The following is a 17311-nucleotide window of genomic DNA, read 5'->3' on the forward strand; positions in this document are numbered from 1 at the left end:
TTAGTTGAAGAGGAATGTTTTAGCCTTGCACCTAAAGATGTATAATGAAGGTGCCAGGTGAGCCTCCCTGGAGAGAGCATTCCACAGATAGGGAGCAACTGTAGAAAAGGCCCGTTCTTACGTTGCCACATTCCGGATGCTTCATTCATTAGCTCCTGTTCTGCCCCTCATAGTAAACTGTACTGCTCTAGGGTAGGATTAGCAGCATTTTCTAGTGTGCCTTCCCAAAGTAAGTTGTCATGTCTTCAAAATGTAAAAGTTCATGATCCTACCCAATTAATAATTAATGACACATTCAACATGAAAAAGAAGCTTCAGGGGAGGCCAAAATGTTTTCTGAAATGCTTCTCTCCAGCTTCAATTTCATACTCGTTCATTGCTGTATTCAGTGAAACTTTCTTCCTATACAGTGGTACCTCTGGTTACAAACACTTCAGGTTACAGACTCCGCTATCCTGGAAGTAGTACTTTGGGTTAAGAACTTTCCTCTAGGCTGAGAACAGAAATCTGGTGCTGGACGCGTGGCGGCAGCAGGAGATCCATTAGCTAAAGTGGTACCTCAGGTTAAAAACGGTTTCAGGTTAAGAACGGACCCCCGGAACGAATTAAGTTTGTAACCAGAGGTACCACTGTATACATAAAAACTGTATCTTCCTATACAGGGATACCTCGGGTTACATACGCTTCAGGTTACATACGCTTCAGGTTGCAGACTTCGCTAACCCAGAAATAGTACCTCGGGTAAAGAACTTTGCTTCAGGATGAGAACAAAAATCGTGCGGCGGTGGCAGCAGCAGCAGGTGGCCCCATTAGCTAAAGTGGTGCTTCAGGTTAAGAACAGTTTAAGAACAGTTTCAGGTTAAGAACGGACCTCCGGAACGAATTAAATACTTAACCCGAGGTATACATAAAAAATTAAGGTTGTTGCCATGCTGTGCAGTTCACAGGGGGTGGCCTTGTGAACTCCAGCCTGAGGACCAGTAGACAGGAGATTGATGAAGCAGCTTTGATGGTTGTTGGCCAAGAGACGCTGTTTAACAGAATGGGGAAAGCCATTCTGTGACTTGTGAAGCACCCAGCATTAAAAGCAGTTGCCACAAAATTTAACAGAGGGAGGAGAGGTTATTCACAGAGCAGTTTTGACAAGCTGCTCTGTGAAGAGCCTCTTCACTTTAAAATGGGATAAGGCAAGCTGTGAGGGAAGGGAGAAGAGCTTGGGGTAAGCTGTGGGGAAGGCTGGTGGTGGGAAATAGGTGAGGTGGTAGGGAAATGGTCAGATGTGTGGGGAAGGCGTTAGCAGATAGATGAGAAGGGTGGTTAGGGAAAGCAGGGGAGGCAGTCTCTAGTAGTAGCATATTTATGCTTGAAAGCTAGCACTTTCTGATAACAGTCATGTCATTACAGAGTCTATGAGGTTTTACTGTATAGTGATGTCACTAAGGGAAATGAAGCTATTTCAAAGGGAAGGCATGACTTTCTGAATATGACATTTTCCTCACTTGAATTAGTAGGGCCTTATCACTGGGTCTTTTAAGGTAGGGCCTTTTCATTGTCTCCCATTCAACATCATGGCAAGTGAAGCTGTATCTTTTGGAGGCAAGAATGAATAGTTCATTGAGGTCAGTGTGTGGTACCTGTTGTGTTCTTATGTTGACCTCTCTTTATATTGAGTGTACTTTATATGAATTTTAATTGGTTTTAGAAATATGTATTGGTTTGTTTTAAAATGTAGTATACCAACTTAGGGGGATGCGGGTGGCACAGTGGGTTAAACCATCTTGGTTCTCCCCTATATGAAACATACATAGTAAGATGCCCTAAAACGTTCACAGTACAGATGTTATCTTGATTCCTAAAAGCATATGCTATTAAATAGGTAATGCAAGCCCTTCCAGCCAATTAGATTTGAAAAGTTCCTTTTGACTGGAATAGTGATTTAAGACTTTTGTTTATGGGAACAGATAGGCACTGTTTGTTTGCAGCTGTTTTGTAACCCTGCAAAAGACGCGATTAGTGGCAGTGTTAGATCAATAAGTATTTAACGGTTCACAGTGTGACAAACTTACCTCATGATAACCTGAACTGTCATCCAGAGAATATCAAACTGTATCTTCTTCTGCGGAATGAGAACCAATTTAGGGTGTGTGGGGGTGGGGGTGTCCTTTCTCTCTGTCTAACCTTACTTGATTATAGAGGTATTCTTCCGTGTTGGCAAAGCAGTTGCTAAAAGTACTTCATATCAGTTTGCTGAATGCATCTCACTATTGCTACTTACGTTTTCATCTATCACAGCTGAATATTTAGTTTCATAAATGCATCCTGTAAAACAGAGGTGGAAAAACTCTAGTCCATGGGGCTAATTAGGCTCACCAGGTATCCTCATTTGGCTCTCAAGGCTGTTTAAGCCAAGGCCACCCAGATGTCTTATCAACTGACATCATATGACATCAGCTAAGCCATGCCCACTTGTTTATCAGCTGTCATCAAACAGTGGTGAATTCAAGCCATTGCTGTAAAGAAAAGTTCCTTTGCAGCTGCGGCTTAACATTATTATTTGAATTTTGTACCTTATCTCATAATGCTGCTGAGTATTTGATGGGATAAGGTGCCCAATTCAAAAATTCAAACATCACCTAAGCTGAAGTTGTAGCTGCACACTCCCAACTGAACCTTTGTAGCCCCTCTACATCGGCATAGAGGGGTCCCCTTGCGATAGGAGTCTTTGTTTGAGTAGATCCAATCTATCGAGAATAGCCTGCTGTTCTTCTGAAGGGAGTTTTCCATAAGAGAAGATAAGATTTCTCTCTTCAGGGATATTCCAATCTCCGCTTGCAGTTGGATAATTCCTCAACGTAGCTAGATGGGCACTTGAGATCGCAGATGGAACAGGGGGTACCCGGCTAGGTGTTTTTCCCTTTAATATAGGAACAGAGGGAGGAAACGAGCGTTCATTGCCGGTTAAGATGTTGGCAAAAAGAGGTTTAACACTCGTGTCCTTAAAGACTCTTGTTGTTACAATCTCCCAGGGTGCCAGCCAATCTTTCTGTCTTGCAAGAAGATGTGGGATCCTTGCAGACTGGAAGGAGAGCATAAATTTCCTTGGCCAGGGCGTGGCATTTAGGGGTACTACAGATATAAGATCTATCTGGAAAAAAGGAATATTTAACAAATCACGTAGGTACCCTTTAGCCATCCTCAGGTTATTCCACCTAAGTCTGGGGGCGTCACGGGAAAAAATGGATAGACATATTTTATTAGGTTGAAAAATCAAGGATTGCTTATTCCTTTGGGGCAGTGGCGGCCAGCGTCTTGAGCTCTTAAGATGAGATTTCTGGTCAGGTTGTCTCTTTAAGGCACTTACAAGCTGCACAGGAGATTGATACAAATTAGATAGCTCAGTTGAGGAAGGTAAATGGGTCAGAAGGGCCCGTGAAAGTTTATTCAATGACAAAGAAATCCCCTCCAATTCCTTGAAAATGAAGCTTAAAGTCCTGATTACCAGTTGTATTTGATCAGGTACTAATTCATGGGCAGTTTGCCCTAATGCGTCCCGTTTCAGTGGCGGAGATGTAATTAAGGTGTCAGGGAGGAGGGCTTCCCTATGGCTTCCATCCCCCGCTGGATCAGCTAGCTTTTCCGACTCTCCTTGATCATACAGAGGCCATAAGCGGTTGTATGTTTCGACCGCAGAAACAATTACTTGCTCTGTTTTGCTGTTGTTGTTAGTAGATGGTGGGGGAGATTCAAGCTTCGTCTGCTTTACTCTTGGAGGTGAGCAACCTTTCTCAGCAGATCTTGGTCGCTTGCCATGACCCATTTGTCACTGTCTCACTAACTACGGAGGTTCAAAGTAGAGATCCACAGCTTTACATTGCCTTGACTTTGTTTATTAAATTTATGCACCACAGTTCCTCCCAAATTTGTTAGGGGATTGACTGTTGATGTGATTTGAGGAGGGTTGGCTGTATATGGCTGTAGTCTTCCAGCCAAAAGTTGTTCTCCATCTTTGCTGTAAAATTATACCACTGTTTAATTTTTTTGCTGTACTTTCCCTTATGAGAGTAGAGTAGTCAACCTGGGAGATCAAAAAATGTTGGTTTGTTCATTTGTCCCACTGGGAAAGGAAATTGTTGATGGCCGCAGGTAGACTCCGCCATGAGAGAAATGCTCCCTACCTCATAACATTATTTAAAAAACAAACAAACTAATCCATCCTTCATCAGAACATATGGGGGGCACAACATAAATAGAAATTTAAAATACAGAATCAAATAAAACATAACAGATAAGCAATACAATAATAAAGACCAACACAGTGAGACATCTCTGGATGCATCTTTGATGGGGGGGGGTTGGAGTTGATGGCATAGTTCTAGACAAGTATCAGCTAGCTTGAATGATCAAACTAGTATTTTTATAGTACTGTTATATTTGAAGATGAAGATTCAGTAAAGTTGTGTTAGTCAGTGCAGACAATACTTCTTCCAAAACACATGCCAATCCATAGGTTAGCAGTACATCACAGAATCTATATCTGGAGGTGACTGCATGTGTGGAAGGACATTGCTCTGCACTCATTTATAATATCCTGGATGATGTGTCTTTTATACTTTTTCATCATAAATTGTGTCAATTCAGTTTCCCTGTTCCTGTAACTAAATTTGTTTGGAAGCTGTTATTCGCATGGGATATTGTAAATCTGAGTTTTGATTCTGAGATCTTAGTAATTATAAATGTAAGCTACTATTCTACAAATATCTGACAACTGAGTATACGTTTTGAACGACTGGATATTCCTGTACCTCAAAAATTGCTATATAAAACAGGCATTTTTGGTTAACAGTTCAATAACCCCTGCCTTTTGCTATATGTGGTCACTGTTGGTGACAATGTTTTGCTTTGTCTTAACGTTAGAAGAATTAAATCATGCAAAGGTAATGTTTAACGGTGTTCAGTAATTGAGTTAATGATCAAGTGTGAGACACATTAGGTATTGTGCAGCTGTTAATTTTCAAAACCCATGTGTTTCCAGATTTTGGGATGAGCTAATAGTGAAGTTTTGCTTAATTAAGTCTCTGAACCATTACATTCTTGTGGGTTTTCCTTATCACCAGAACAATTGGATGCATTTAATTTCCTTCAAATTTTTGGCTTACCTTGGTTAATGTCATTGTTTCTTGTGCGGGCACCAAGCAGGTGTCATAATAAAATTATCATTTCAGGGGAATACATTAGTTTACAGGTGTAGGCAATGCAACAATAGATCCATCTCTCAGCTGCACATGCAGTACATAGCATTAAGAGTACAATGGAAAACAAACTCTTACAGCATGTTGCATCAGCCTTTCTTCTCCTGCTTTGATAAACAAATACGTTATTGCTCACAAAATAGATCACGGTATTAAATGAAAACAAAATATTGGTTGCTTACCAACAGGTTTAATTTAGATCCTGTATTTGATTTGTTTTTTTAAGCATTTAACTCTGACTTTACCAACACCTGAATCGTTTTTCATTTCTCTTGACCATGTTCCAATTAATGTGTGGCCTCATTGAAAAAATAACATAGGGATTGGCATTGCCTGGTTGCAACCAGTAGGAGGCTCTGATGTGCTGAAGAAATTGTGATAACACTTTTGTTCTCTCAAATCACTGATGTAGATGGGCAAGGGCAATAGAGCTAGCTGCACATCAGCTTTAGACAGTGCCTGTTGGATTTGCTCTGAAGCAGTTCATTAATCAATTTTAGCAATGACACTTTTTTTTATTCCACAACAAAGTTGAAATGTCACTGTTCATGTTTCATGCAGGGTTTCACCATGCACATGATGGGTTGATCTCTGTTTATTAATGCAAATTCTTAAGTTTAACATAAAAAGCACAGCCATGGAAATATTGTGAAAGTTTAAACAGTTTGGGTGTAGAAGCTTTGCTTCTGTTAGGTCTGCACATACTGATAAATGTCCCCTTTGTTTAGCAGTTAAAAAGCCTGTCGAGAATACAGAAGAAAAGAAGGTGTCTCTGCCTAAGAAAAGAGTTAAAGAGCTACGGATATTGGATGGGAAGACTGCACAGAATTTGTGTATGTAATAGGTTTTTCATCTTGCACAGTCCTTGTCTGAGCCTAAACCTTAAGGGTTTTAAAAAACTTTGTGAGACCTTTCTGTTGTCATTCATTTGATAGTTAGAAAGAAATGTCTTAATGTAGAAACTGTTGCCTGACAAGCATTGCTGTCTTCATTAGCTGTGGCTTCTTGGACTGCATGAAATTTGAGGTATTAGCTAATGTTATCTGGGAGACTGTGACTCTGGACATCAGCAGTAGATGAAATTATGTTCAAGAGTACTCTGATTCAATAAGGTAATGATGGAGTGACCTGTTTCCTAGTTAGGTCAAACTTGAATGCCTAGGAGAAAGAACATTCCTGTATACTTATGCCTCTCCACACTTACCAGAGCCAAGAATGTTCCTGTGCTGTTGACCATAAACAGTGTCTGAGGACACTGATGTAACAACAAAGGTATTATTTAAGAGGCGTGGAAGTAATTTGCAATCCTAGAGTTGTCATAGAGCTGGTTCCTCTTTCATCAGGACCCGTATTTAGTTTATTTAATCAGAGTGATGCATCTTTGTACTATAACACGGGTAGCACTGTGGTCTAAACCACTGAGCCTCTTGGGCTTGCTGATTGGAAGGTCAGCAGTTCAGATCAATGTGACAGGGTGAGCCCCCGTTGCTCCGCTCCTAGCTTCTGCTAACCTAGCAGTTCGAAAGCATACCAATGCAAGTAGATAAATAGGTGACAGGAAGGTAAATGGCGTTTCTGTGTACTCTGGCACTCATCACAGTCCCCCGTGTATCAGTAGCAGTTTATTCATGCTGGCCATATGACCCAGAAAGCTGTCTGTGGACAAATGCGCGGCCTGAAAAGTGAGATGTGCACCGCACCCCATCGTCATCTTTGACTGGACTTAACCGTCCGTCTTTTACCTGTTACTATAAGGTCATGTTTTTCTCCACCAGGCCTCACCCCCCACTCCAAGACTTAATCTGGCCTGACATGAGCATTTAGAGTTTACTTAAATGCAGAAGTCTCACTTGTGTGTAGATGAGTTTATTCCCATGTTGGTGTGCACAGTGGATTAATACTTAGTGTCTCACCATAAACCCTACTGCCCCTTCCTCAAACAAAAGCCTATGCTGTAATCCTATGCCCACTTTATGTGGGAAACATGCCTAAATACCAATCATACTTAAGGTAATTTTTTTTATTGGAATGATTTTTGTTGTTGTTTAATTGATGCTTTTCCAATGACAATTTTAACGTAACAATACAAAGTAAAAGTCATTTCCATTTGACAGCAGACTCTGAAATAGTGGTGTTTCATTTCAGCAATTTTCCTGGGATCTTTCCGTATGCCTTATGAAGAAATAAAATATATTATTCTAGAAGTGGATGAATTAAAACTGAGTGAAGCACTGATTCAGGTAAGTTAACATAGCATCTCTTTGAATCACAGTTTAAATCAGCAGAATGATAACCTATTCAATTATCCATATCTTGGTAACATGTTCTTATTTTTATTATGTACTTTGTGGTATTATTCTGTATTTTTATGCTGTGAACCACTCTCAGATCTTTCGATAAAGGGTGGCATACAAATATAATAAATAAAATAATAATTAATAATTAATAATAAATATTCACCATAGTGTGGTATGGGGTTAATGACATCACATACACCAGGGGTTGCCAATGTAGTGTCTTTCAGAAGCTGTAGAACGTCTATTCCCATCATTCCTGGCCATTAGTGATGTTGGCCAAGACTAGTGAGAGTTAGAATCCAAATAGTATTTCTGCCATGGTATCTATATGAATAATAAATATCTGGGGGACACCACATTGGCTACCCCTGACATACCTGCTATAGGGAAACTGATTCAGAACGGAGCTGCTTGTAAACTTTAAATGTCTTAAATTAACACTATGATTGACCTAGATGTGTGCTCCACTTGAACCACTGTGTTGCCACCTGTAAATTTTGAAATATTAATTCACAGTGTTCATTTGAACTACATCAGAGGTGGGTAATCTATAACCCTCCATATGTTGTTGGATTCCAACTCCCATTTGGCCCAGCCAGCATGGGCAATAATTTGGCATGGTGGGAGTCGGAGTCCAGTAATATCTGAAGGCCCCCAGGTTCTCCACTCCAAATGCTTTCTTCACTCTTTCTGGAAAGCCTAGGACTGTTTTAAATGGGTTGTGTCCAACTAAGTTCTGCTCAAGTTCTATACAAATCGCCCAACGATCCATTTAGGAACAAATTTACAGATTAGATTGCTAATTTTATTTTAGTGGGCACTCATGTTTCAAGTTAAAAATATCTCTTCTTTGTTTGAGACCTCATCATATGGGGCAATTGGGGCAGTTAATTACCCTTTTAAAATTTGTAAACCTTCCGTTAATCTTACATTTCGTTCTATACCTGCTCCCAGTTTCTGACGCTTATGATGAGAGTAAAATGCAGAAGCCTCCCCTTGCATGCAGCCAGTAGATGTGCCTGCTCATTTAAAGATAATTTCAGGATGATTATGCAAGCACAAGCCTCAAAATGATTGGCTCCTCTGGCCTACAAATGTCCCAAGGCAAAGGATACAAGCATGAAACTCCACCCCCCAGCAATTTGGTAGAGGAAGTAGAGGGGTTAGAAAACATGATGGGGGCTCTTCCCCTCTTCTCCTTGATGCTTTTTTTCAGAGGAGAGTGCAGGAAAGAGAATCTTTCATATTTAAATACTGGACTGCCAGACGACTTTCCTTGTGTTTTAGAAATAAATTTATGGAGGTTCAGAAATCTTAATGGGAGGCAACATGCACAACACAATAAGAACTATTTCCAAATTGATCATCATGTTGGGATTCCTAGTCTCCTTAAAATAAATGAATGAATGGTCCACAGGCCTTCACATATAAAGTTCCAGACAATAAAGTGAAAGGCAGCTGACTGCAAAACCCACTAACAATACATTGCTATTGCTAAAAATTAGAACAAAAAATAACCAATTTGGCTTAACTATTCAGCAGAAGTTGCTTATTTATTTGAGGAAGCTTGAAATACAAGCTTTGTAACTAAATCAGTTATATAAGATTAGGTCTGTTTTCATTTAACACAAATCCAGAGTTATTGGCTTATCATTTATTTATTTATTTATTTTGCAAAAGGGTAGCATGTGGTCTGATAGCTTTCATCTTACTCCTTCCCTGGCATGAGCAGGATAAAGAATGAAGTCTTGGTTTCATATTATATTTGAACCAGGGATGAATATGTGAGCAGCAAACCATTATTTAAGGTTGGTTAGCGATTGCATGCTAGACATGTCAAAAAGGGCAGGGCCAAAACCACCCTAACACATCCATCTATCCATTCATTCATATAAACATACAACCCAACATGCAATACATTACACAGAGAGAGAGAGTGACTTAATGAGATGTTTTGAAACAAGAAAGAAAGCTTCTTGTTTGAGACAAGAAATCTATGCATTCATATAAACATACAACCCAACATGCAGTACATTACACACAGAGAGAGAGTGCAGATCACACACACACAAAATATGATTTGGCATAAGGCAGCCTCCTGTGCTGTCTGTACCAGTAGATTTAACTAAGAGTCATAGGTATAATAATAGAGTATATTGATAACAACTTGTGTATGTCATATATCCTTAAATTTGTTAAGTTTCCAATCTGGGTACATTATGATGGGTTTTATAATGAAAAATCCATGTGTGACCAAGGCTTAAGTGACTTAATGAGATGTTTTGAGACAAGAAAGAAAGGTTACATTTTTGTATGCAAGAAAAGGCACCATGGTTCAATATCTTCACTTAACTAACCTTTAAGTGTGCAATTAACATTTAAAGAAAATAAAAGTTTGTGGAATACTGTTGAATAATTGCAGAAATGTGGAAAGTAGTTAAATGTCTCAGTTCTGTTTAACAGACAGTTTTTTTAACATCACAGTGCTGACATGCCATAAAATTAGAGCTATGAGGCATGAACAATTGAATACAAAGTGTTTTAATGCTGTCACAAACACTTTCTTTTGACTATCCTGTCTAAAACTGGATAAGTAAGGTGCCACTCGAAATGTGATTCTATGCAAAATATTGTACTGTTCTGTTATGCTGTGAATGTGTTAACGGGTGCATGTATGGTATGTATTAAAATTAGAACTGGGGACAACTGTCATACCTTCATCGTAATGAAGGTTGCTTGTTAATCCAAGGTTGGTATTTTTTGTTTGCCTTCATAGTTTTATAAACTAGCCTGCAGTCTAATGACATTTCCATCTAGCATTTACATATGGAAACAGGGAAACTTCCTTGGAATATTTTGCAACATAAGGTGTAAACAAAACTCACTCAATTCTGATCAATGTCAGAATCAGATGTTTTTAAGAACAGTTTAACATTATACATACAGATCCAATAGCTGTTCACAGTGAAATGGAAATAGAAAAAATGAATCTGGGTAGCATTTGGTGAAATGTTAGGTTATGGTGGTTGACTCTGATAAAGTGATTTTGCTACCTCTTGCAACTTTGTGGTGAAGGAGTCCCTTGCTCCAATAAATGGTAGTAAGAAAATACACCATGCTTTAGCAGGTGATGGCGAACTACATTTTCACCACTATTTAGAAAAATGCTTTGCCACAACAGGATTTCAGTGGAAAGATAAATCAGTGAATGCCACATTAAAATGATCATAAAAATACTCAAAAAAGTATTTTGAATTTCTCCACAAACTTTAAAAAAATTCCTTCAAGTAGCACCTTAAAGACCAACTAAGTTAGTTCTAGGTATGAGCTTTCGTGTGCATGCACACTTCTTCAGATACCTGAAGAAGGTATCTGAAGAAGTGTGCATGCACACGAAAGCTCATACCTAGAACTAACTTAGTTGGTCTTTAAGGTGCTACTTGAAGGAATTTTTTTATTTCCACAAACTTTGATAGCCTCTACAAACAGCACATGTGTATTTGAACATGTCTATGTGGCAAATCCATGTGTGACCAAGGACAGAGAAACAACAAATGTTTGTAAATATAGTGTGGGCACAGAGCCAGACATGCTCTTCAGGGCATGTTCATTGTGTATGTGCAGTTGGAAAGTTACAATTAATACTGAAAAACGAATATTAGTCTGGTTTTAACTAAACGTAAATGCATACCTCCCCTACCATATTCCACCAGTCCTTGTCATGCAAAGCATAAAAGTGTTCCTGTGGTTTTTTGCTTTTAGTTTATAGTCCTGAGAGAAAGGCCTGTGATTCATTTGCATTTATTAGGAATGTGCATTGGCTTTGTGTGTACCCCAATAACAAGACAAAATGGAATGATTTATGGCAGACTCTTATATTCTTGAGTTGAATTGCACTACTAACGAGGCATGTTGAGGCGGATCAGGGAATTCCTCTACATCTTTTCTTTTCTGAGAAATGAAACCAACATATTGGGGAAACACACAGAGCTCCAAAGGGGAGAGGTGCTGAGAAAAAGGGAGAAGGTGGAGATATTTCCTTTTGGTGGATAGATCACACCATTAACAACACTCAATTTTTCAATTCAGTTGTCATTAGTGTTTGCTTTGAGAACGGGGTGTGAACAGTGGAGTCACACCATTGGGGTTGCCTGTTACTTTCCCAATCATTTTTTCTCCTGAAAAACAATTTTAAGATTTTATTCATTGAGAGTGCTTCCAGGAACATGGAGGGTACCTTAATTATACAGTTTTCAGACACGCTGAAGACTTACCTCTTTACCCTGGCTTATGACACTTGAAGTCTATGTTTTTAGGACCCACCTTATTTTTATTTTTTGATTATAGATTTTTTAAATTGTTTTTAATGCTGTAATCTTACAGTGAAGGTTAGGTGATAACATAATTATCAGCAACAACAACAATTATGTGGGGCAATCCCTGCATGGGACAGCTGCATATTTCTGCATTGCAGGGGGGTGGACTAGATGATCCTCAGGGTTCCTTCCAGTTCTACAATTCTGTGATTCTATGATTGTTACATAAAGTAAATTTGCCTAAAACAATAGTCCCTGGACCTAGGTTAAGGTTTTATACAGAATCATAGAATTGTATAGTTTGGAGTGACTCTGAGGATCATCTATGTATTTTTATTACAGAACTTTCCAAATGGTGTGTCGGCTGCAGTGTGTAGGTGTGTTGTACAAATGCTTCCCGTAAGCCTCCCAGGGCTGGAAAGGGGTTAGTTTAACCTCTTGTTTGCTAGTAAAACTGAATTACTGTGTTGCAAAATGATGCATGTTTAAAAGGTGTGTCACCAACATGAAATGTTTGGAAAGCTCTGCTTTATTAAGTTGAAGCTAGTGATGTTAAATTCTTGAGAACAATCTTTTGGAGAATAGTCTCAATTAATGATAATATTAGAGAATTTTCATTTAAAACAGGAGAACATTCATTTTATTGCATTGAAAATGATATAATTAGTTAATATACATGTTTATTCATGGGCAAACTTGTTCAGATGGCAACCAAAAAATGGAACGATTCTTTTAATCAATGAGGCAATGCAGTGAATTCACATTCTTTGATTTTTTGCACCAAACTTGAAAATTCAACGTGAATGACTCACGTTAATCACTTAGCCTGCCACTAACCATATATTTACCATCAACTTTGAATTCTAATTATGTATGAAATGTAGCTTTTAAAGTAGAAGGAATATTAAAAAAAAACACTGATTGATAGTGTGGATGGGATCATTAAAGCTACTTTCTGTAAAAAATAAATAAATCACACTGTATGGCCAAGGGTATAGAATTGCAAAGAATAAGGTCACACCAAAATAGAAAAAAAGGCTATTACATTTACGAATTGAATGAATAGCATTTTTTAAACTAAAAAAATAAAATAAAATGCTTTCTGTAGCTCACATTTCAGAACTGCCAATGGGGAATGACACAATGCCCAGTAATGTAACTGGATCAAAAAAAATCATTATTCATTACTTACACTAGCAATATCACAGTTCGACTGATTGTTTACTAGATTTTTTAAATGTGGGTTGTAAAACTGGTTCTTACATTAGAATTTACAGTTTGTGAAGAATTTTCTAGCAGAAAATATGCTCAAGAATATTCTCATCTCACATCGCTAGTTGAAGCATAATAAATCTATATCTATATCATCTATACCTATGATTAATAAATATAAAAATAATTCTTATTTCTGTTTGTGTCACTAGAATTTGGTAAAGAACCTCCCTGAACCGAAAGAGCTCAGTGCCTTAGCCGAGTTAAAGAATGAGTATGATGATCTCTGTGAGCCAGAACAATTTGGAGTTGTGGTAAGTTCTGTTTCATAAATTCAACCTGTCATCATCATCAACCTTTTATTCGACCGTCAGTCAGAAAAAAGTACATTTGTCAATACACAGTTAAAACATCAAAGAAGATTTTAGAACTTAGCCAACACTAAAATGGGCTAAACAGATAGCCCCATAAAATTCAACCTGTAATTAATGTCCACTGTGCATTTTGGCAAGTTTACCAAAGATTTCTGAGAACATCTCTTTAAAAATAGTAGCTGCTTTTTTATTAGTGGATAGCTATACACTATCTTAATAATATAGCCGTACCATAAAATGGTCATTAGGCTGGTTGCCACCCTTCCTGCTACTGATGATGAGAGCATGCAGAAAATAATTTCTGCCAATCATCTTACCACATGGACAGAGTAAACTTATACTCTACCCAAAATGGCTCAAAATAATAAAATCATCCCCAAAATTATCCCCTTTAAAAACATTTGTTAAAGTCTATCTAAATAACACACATATATGTGCAATAATATGCTAGCCAACAGCAGCGATGCATGTGCTCTTTCTAGTCGCATCAGCTTTCAAAATTGTTTTCTGAAGCAGTATTGTGCTCACAAATATCTAAAACAATAGAGTATCTTATTGCTATCTGGTTTATTTGAAAGGTGCCTTGCAGTGGCAAATGGCCTACGCCTTTTTACCTACTGGCCACAATGTAGATCTAAAATAATGTTACATTTTGACTAAGTGGCTTCTATGCAAGTCATGCATTGATAAAAGTAGATATTTGCTCCTTGTGTAATCGCTTCTGAAGTTCTAGATTCAAGGTCTTGTAGCACAGCAGTATGCCCACATGGCATTTGCTTATGAGATTTATAAACTTTCGCTTAAAAACCCCAGGACAGTATGCATAAATAATTAAAACAGAATTAATTGTGACATAGTATAATACCACATATCAGACACAAAAAAGTAATCTTTAAAGCTATCAACACCTAATACCTATGATCACAGAAGCAGGCAATAAAGACTCAGAAACTAACTGGCATAATGTTATCCCTTCCAAAGACCTGAACAAATAAATGCATCTTCCTCTGCTAATGAAATGTGGTGCTAGACTCAGCTTGGAAGACAGTTTGTTCCAGAGATAAATCACTGCTTCAGAGAAAGTACTCTCACATTTTGCATCCTCATAACTTTCATCAGGTGAAGGAATCTCAAGTAGAACTTCCCCTGTCAATCTTAGTACAAAGGATTTTGTGTCTAGTCATTGAAAAGAAACAATGTGTAGAGTGGCTAAAATGCTGAGAAGGCCAAATTTAATTCCAGCTCATCCCTGATGATCAGAGGGTGGCATTGGGCAGTCACTTTCTCAAAGCCAAACCACCCTGACATGTTTGTTTTCAGGATAAAATATTCTAACCCTGTGAGTGCTGCTCTAGGTTCCTTGGAGAAAGGGCAATAGTGACATGTGAGAAATTCTAAAAAAAACAACATTTGACTGTCTTTATATATCACATTTCTTTAAACATTGAGGACAACTGGATTCATTATGATTAAAATACTGTGCATTTGAAGCTGTGATTAACAGCCAAGAACTGACAAGGTAACAGCAACATCCTTCAACTTGGGCCACTTCTTTGTATTAACAATTTGTTATACTATACAACCCCCTCCCACATACATGTGATTGACTCATATGTGACCGTGTATATATGCAGTTCTGGTAAGTAGGTAGGTAGGTAGGTAGATAGATAGAAAGATTCAAAACAAGAAATGGTGGGAGAGAACTGGAGACTCATTGTGGCTTGCAAGGAGACCCCAGAACCCGAAGAGGACTTCAGTGAAAGCGGAGGAAGCTCTAAAGTGACAGGAGATACAGTGGGGCTTGTTTTGGCTGCTCAGCCTCCCAGCCTAGCAGCTGATGTGCAGCAGCAGCAGCAGCAGTCATTTTTCTGCACAGCTTCTAGCCAGCCCCGCTTTAACCATGGTTGAAGAGGGAGTTGTGTGGAAAGAGCATGGGAGGGAGAGCTGGAGAGCAGAAAAAAGTGGATGTTTAGTGGCTTTTTAGGGGGTATTCCCCACCGTCACGTGAATATTTTTTCCTAAAAAGCATTGGGTCAGTTTTTGTTTTTTTAGCATAGATGTCATTTAAGCTTCAATTACATCTTTTAGTACGTTTCCAAGCACAATTCAAAGTGTTGGTGTTGACCTTTAAAGCCCTAAACGGCCTCGGCCCAGTATACCTGAAGGAACATCTCCACCCCCATCGTTCTGCCCGGACACTGAGGTCCAGCGCCGAGGGCCTTCTGGTGGTTCCCTCACTGCAAGAAGCAAAGCTACAGGGAACCAGACAGAGGGCCTTCTCCACAGTAGTGCCCATCCTGTGGAACGCCTTCCCATCAGATGTTAAAGAGATACACAACTACCTGACATTTAGAAGACATCTGAAGGAGCCCTGTTCAGGGAAGTTTTTAATGTGTGACATTTTAATGTTTTTTTAATCTTTGTTGGAAGCCTCCCAGAGTGGGCAGGGTTCAAATAAATAGATAGATAGATAGATAGATAGATAGATAGATAGATAGACTCCTGAGGTGTCCACTTCTGCTGTTACTTTGGTGCAAAGTAGATTTCACAGACACTTTTGTTCTTTATGACCTGTAGTACAAGCAAAAGCATTGGATAAAATTCCTGGTTGTTTAAAACTATGTTAGGTTGATTACTATAGTTGACCAAGTAATAATCCATTTACGTAGCATGTGAATATTAGTTACTTCTGGGTGAAGCCACCTTCAGTTCCTAAACATGTGAATTAAGTTTTAAGATTAGGTTCAGGTGGTGTTCCTAGGAGAAGGGGGAATTGTTATTGTGTATATTTGAAAATCCATACTTGAAACAACCCGAAAACACCCAAATCCATTATCCTTGCACATATCAGAAGTAATTCTGCTGGATTGAATAAAGATTTACCTGGCTGTAGATCACTGAACATAGACTTCATAAAGTGTTTTTGAACTAAATGTTTTGCCTAAGGCTGTGCTTTTTATTTTCAGCATACATTCTGACTCCTTCTCTGCCTTTATTTTACAATATAATCCGTTTGCTTTGTGTAAAATTTCATTCAAATGCTCCTTTTCAGGAAACTGTGAAGCTTCAATCAAAAGCTATTTCCACCCTTTTCTACCTACTATAGATAGATGCTCACTTGTTTTATATCTTTATTTTTGAAACGTATTCATGGTAGCTAAGCCTTCCACAGCTCTTCCCTATTTTAAACAATAAATTAATCTTAGCATAATATCTCATTGTCCTTCTTAAGGCTTATCCCGATTTTGAATAGCTGCTTTTTTCCTATATTTGCTTTGGGAAGAGAGTGTTACTATCAAACTACATGTTATATACATATGTGGAAATTTAACCTCCTATGCCTTCTTTAAAAGGAGAATTACTTCAAAGGGGGAATCAAGAAAGAAGTATGGTGAGAAGGCCATACTATTCACACACACCCTTCTGGTTGGCTATACACTAATTAATTGCAATAGAGCTCAATGTCAAGGCTTTTCTGTCTGTAGGATTTACTACGTATGTTTGAAAAGCCACTTCATTTATAACATTGCATTGTCATTGAGTATTCACAGTTTTCTATTGTATTGAGCATGTTTTAGGAACTCTTTGCCAAGCTGTATCAAAATAGGTGTATATACACCTAGTGTAACTGTACATGGGTGTTCTCTTTTCCTCTCTGTAAGAGGGAGAAATCAATTCTGTGCACATACTTCTGAAATTGAAGCATTAGGTTCTAATAAAAAATCTGTTTAACTTGACAGTGTATGGAGATTTCTCCTGTTCAGGTGGCAATTATAGATCATAGCTTGGCTAAAAGACCTCTTGCTATAATAATCTGGATACTGCTATTAAGAACAGGTTAAGTAAGAAGAGGATGATTGAAA

General features: G+C 38.4%; 1 protein-coding gene across 9 annotated transcripts in view; it reads left to right on the forward strand.

Moving 5' to 3' along the window:
• Positions 1–17311, forward strand: part of DIAPH2 (diaphanous related formin 2) — a 359470-nt gene that overhangs the window by 121794 nt on the left and 220365 nt on the right. For 5 of the 9 annotated variants that reach the window (XM_083484625.1, XM_083484619.1, XM_083484626.1 and 2 more), the window contains 3 exons: positions 5981–6082; positions 7395–7489; positions 13287–13388. In XM_083484625.1, coding sequence (XP_083340751.1) covers positions 5981–6082; positions 7395–7489; positions 13287–13388 — 299 coding nt within the window. Of the gene's footprint in view, positions 1–5977; positions 6083–7394; positions 7490–13286; positions 13389–17311 lie in introns of all 9 variants that reach the window. The other 4 variants (XM_083484624.1, XM_083484618.1, XM_083484620.1 and 1 more) reach the window with 1 other exon arrangement.

This window comes from Podarcis liolepis, assembly GCF_965112155.1.
Source record: "Podarcis liolepis genome assembly, chromosome: Z".
Taxonomy (NCBI): Eukaryota; Metazoa; Chordata; class Lepidosauria; order Squamata; family Lacertidae; genus Podarcis; species Podarcis liolepis.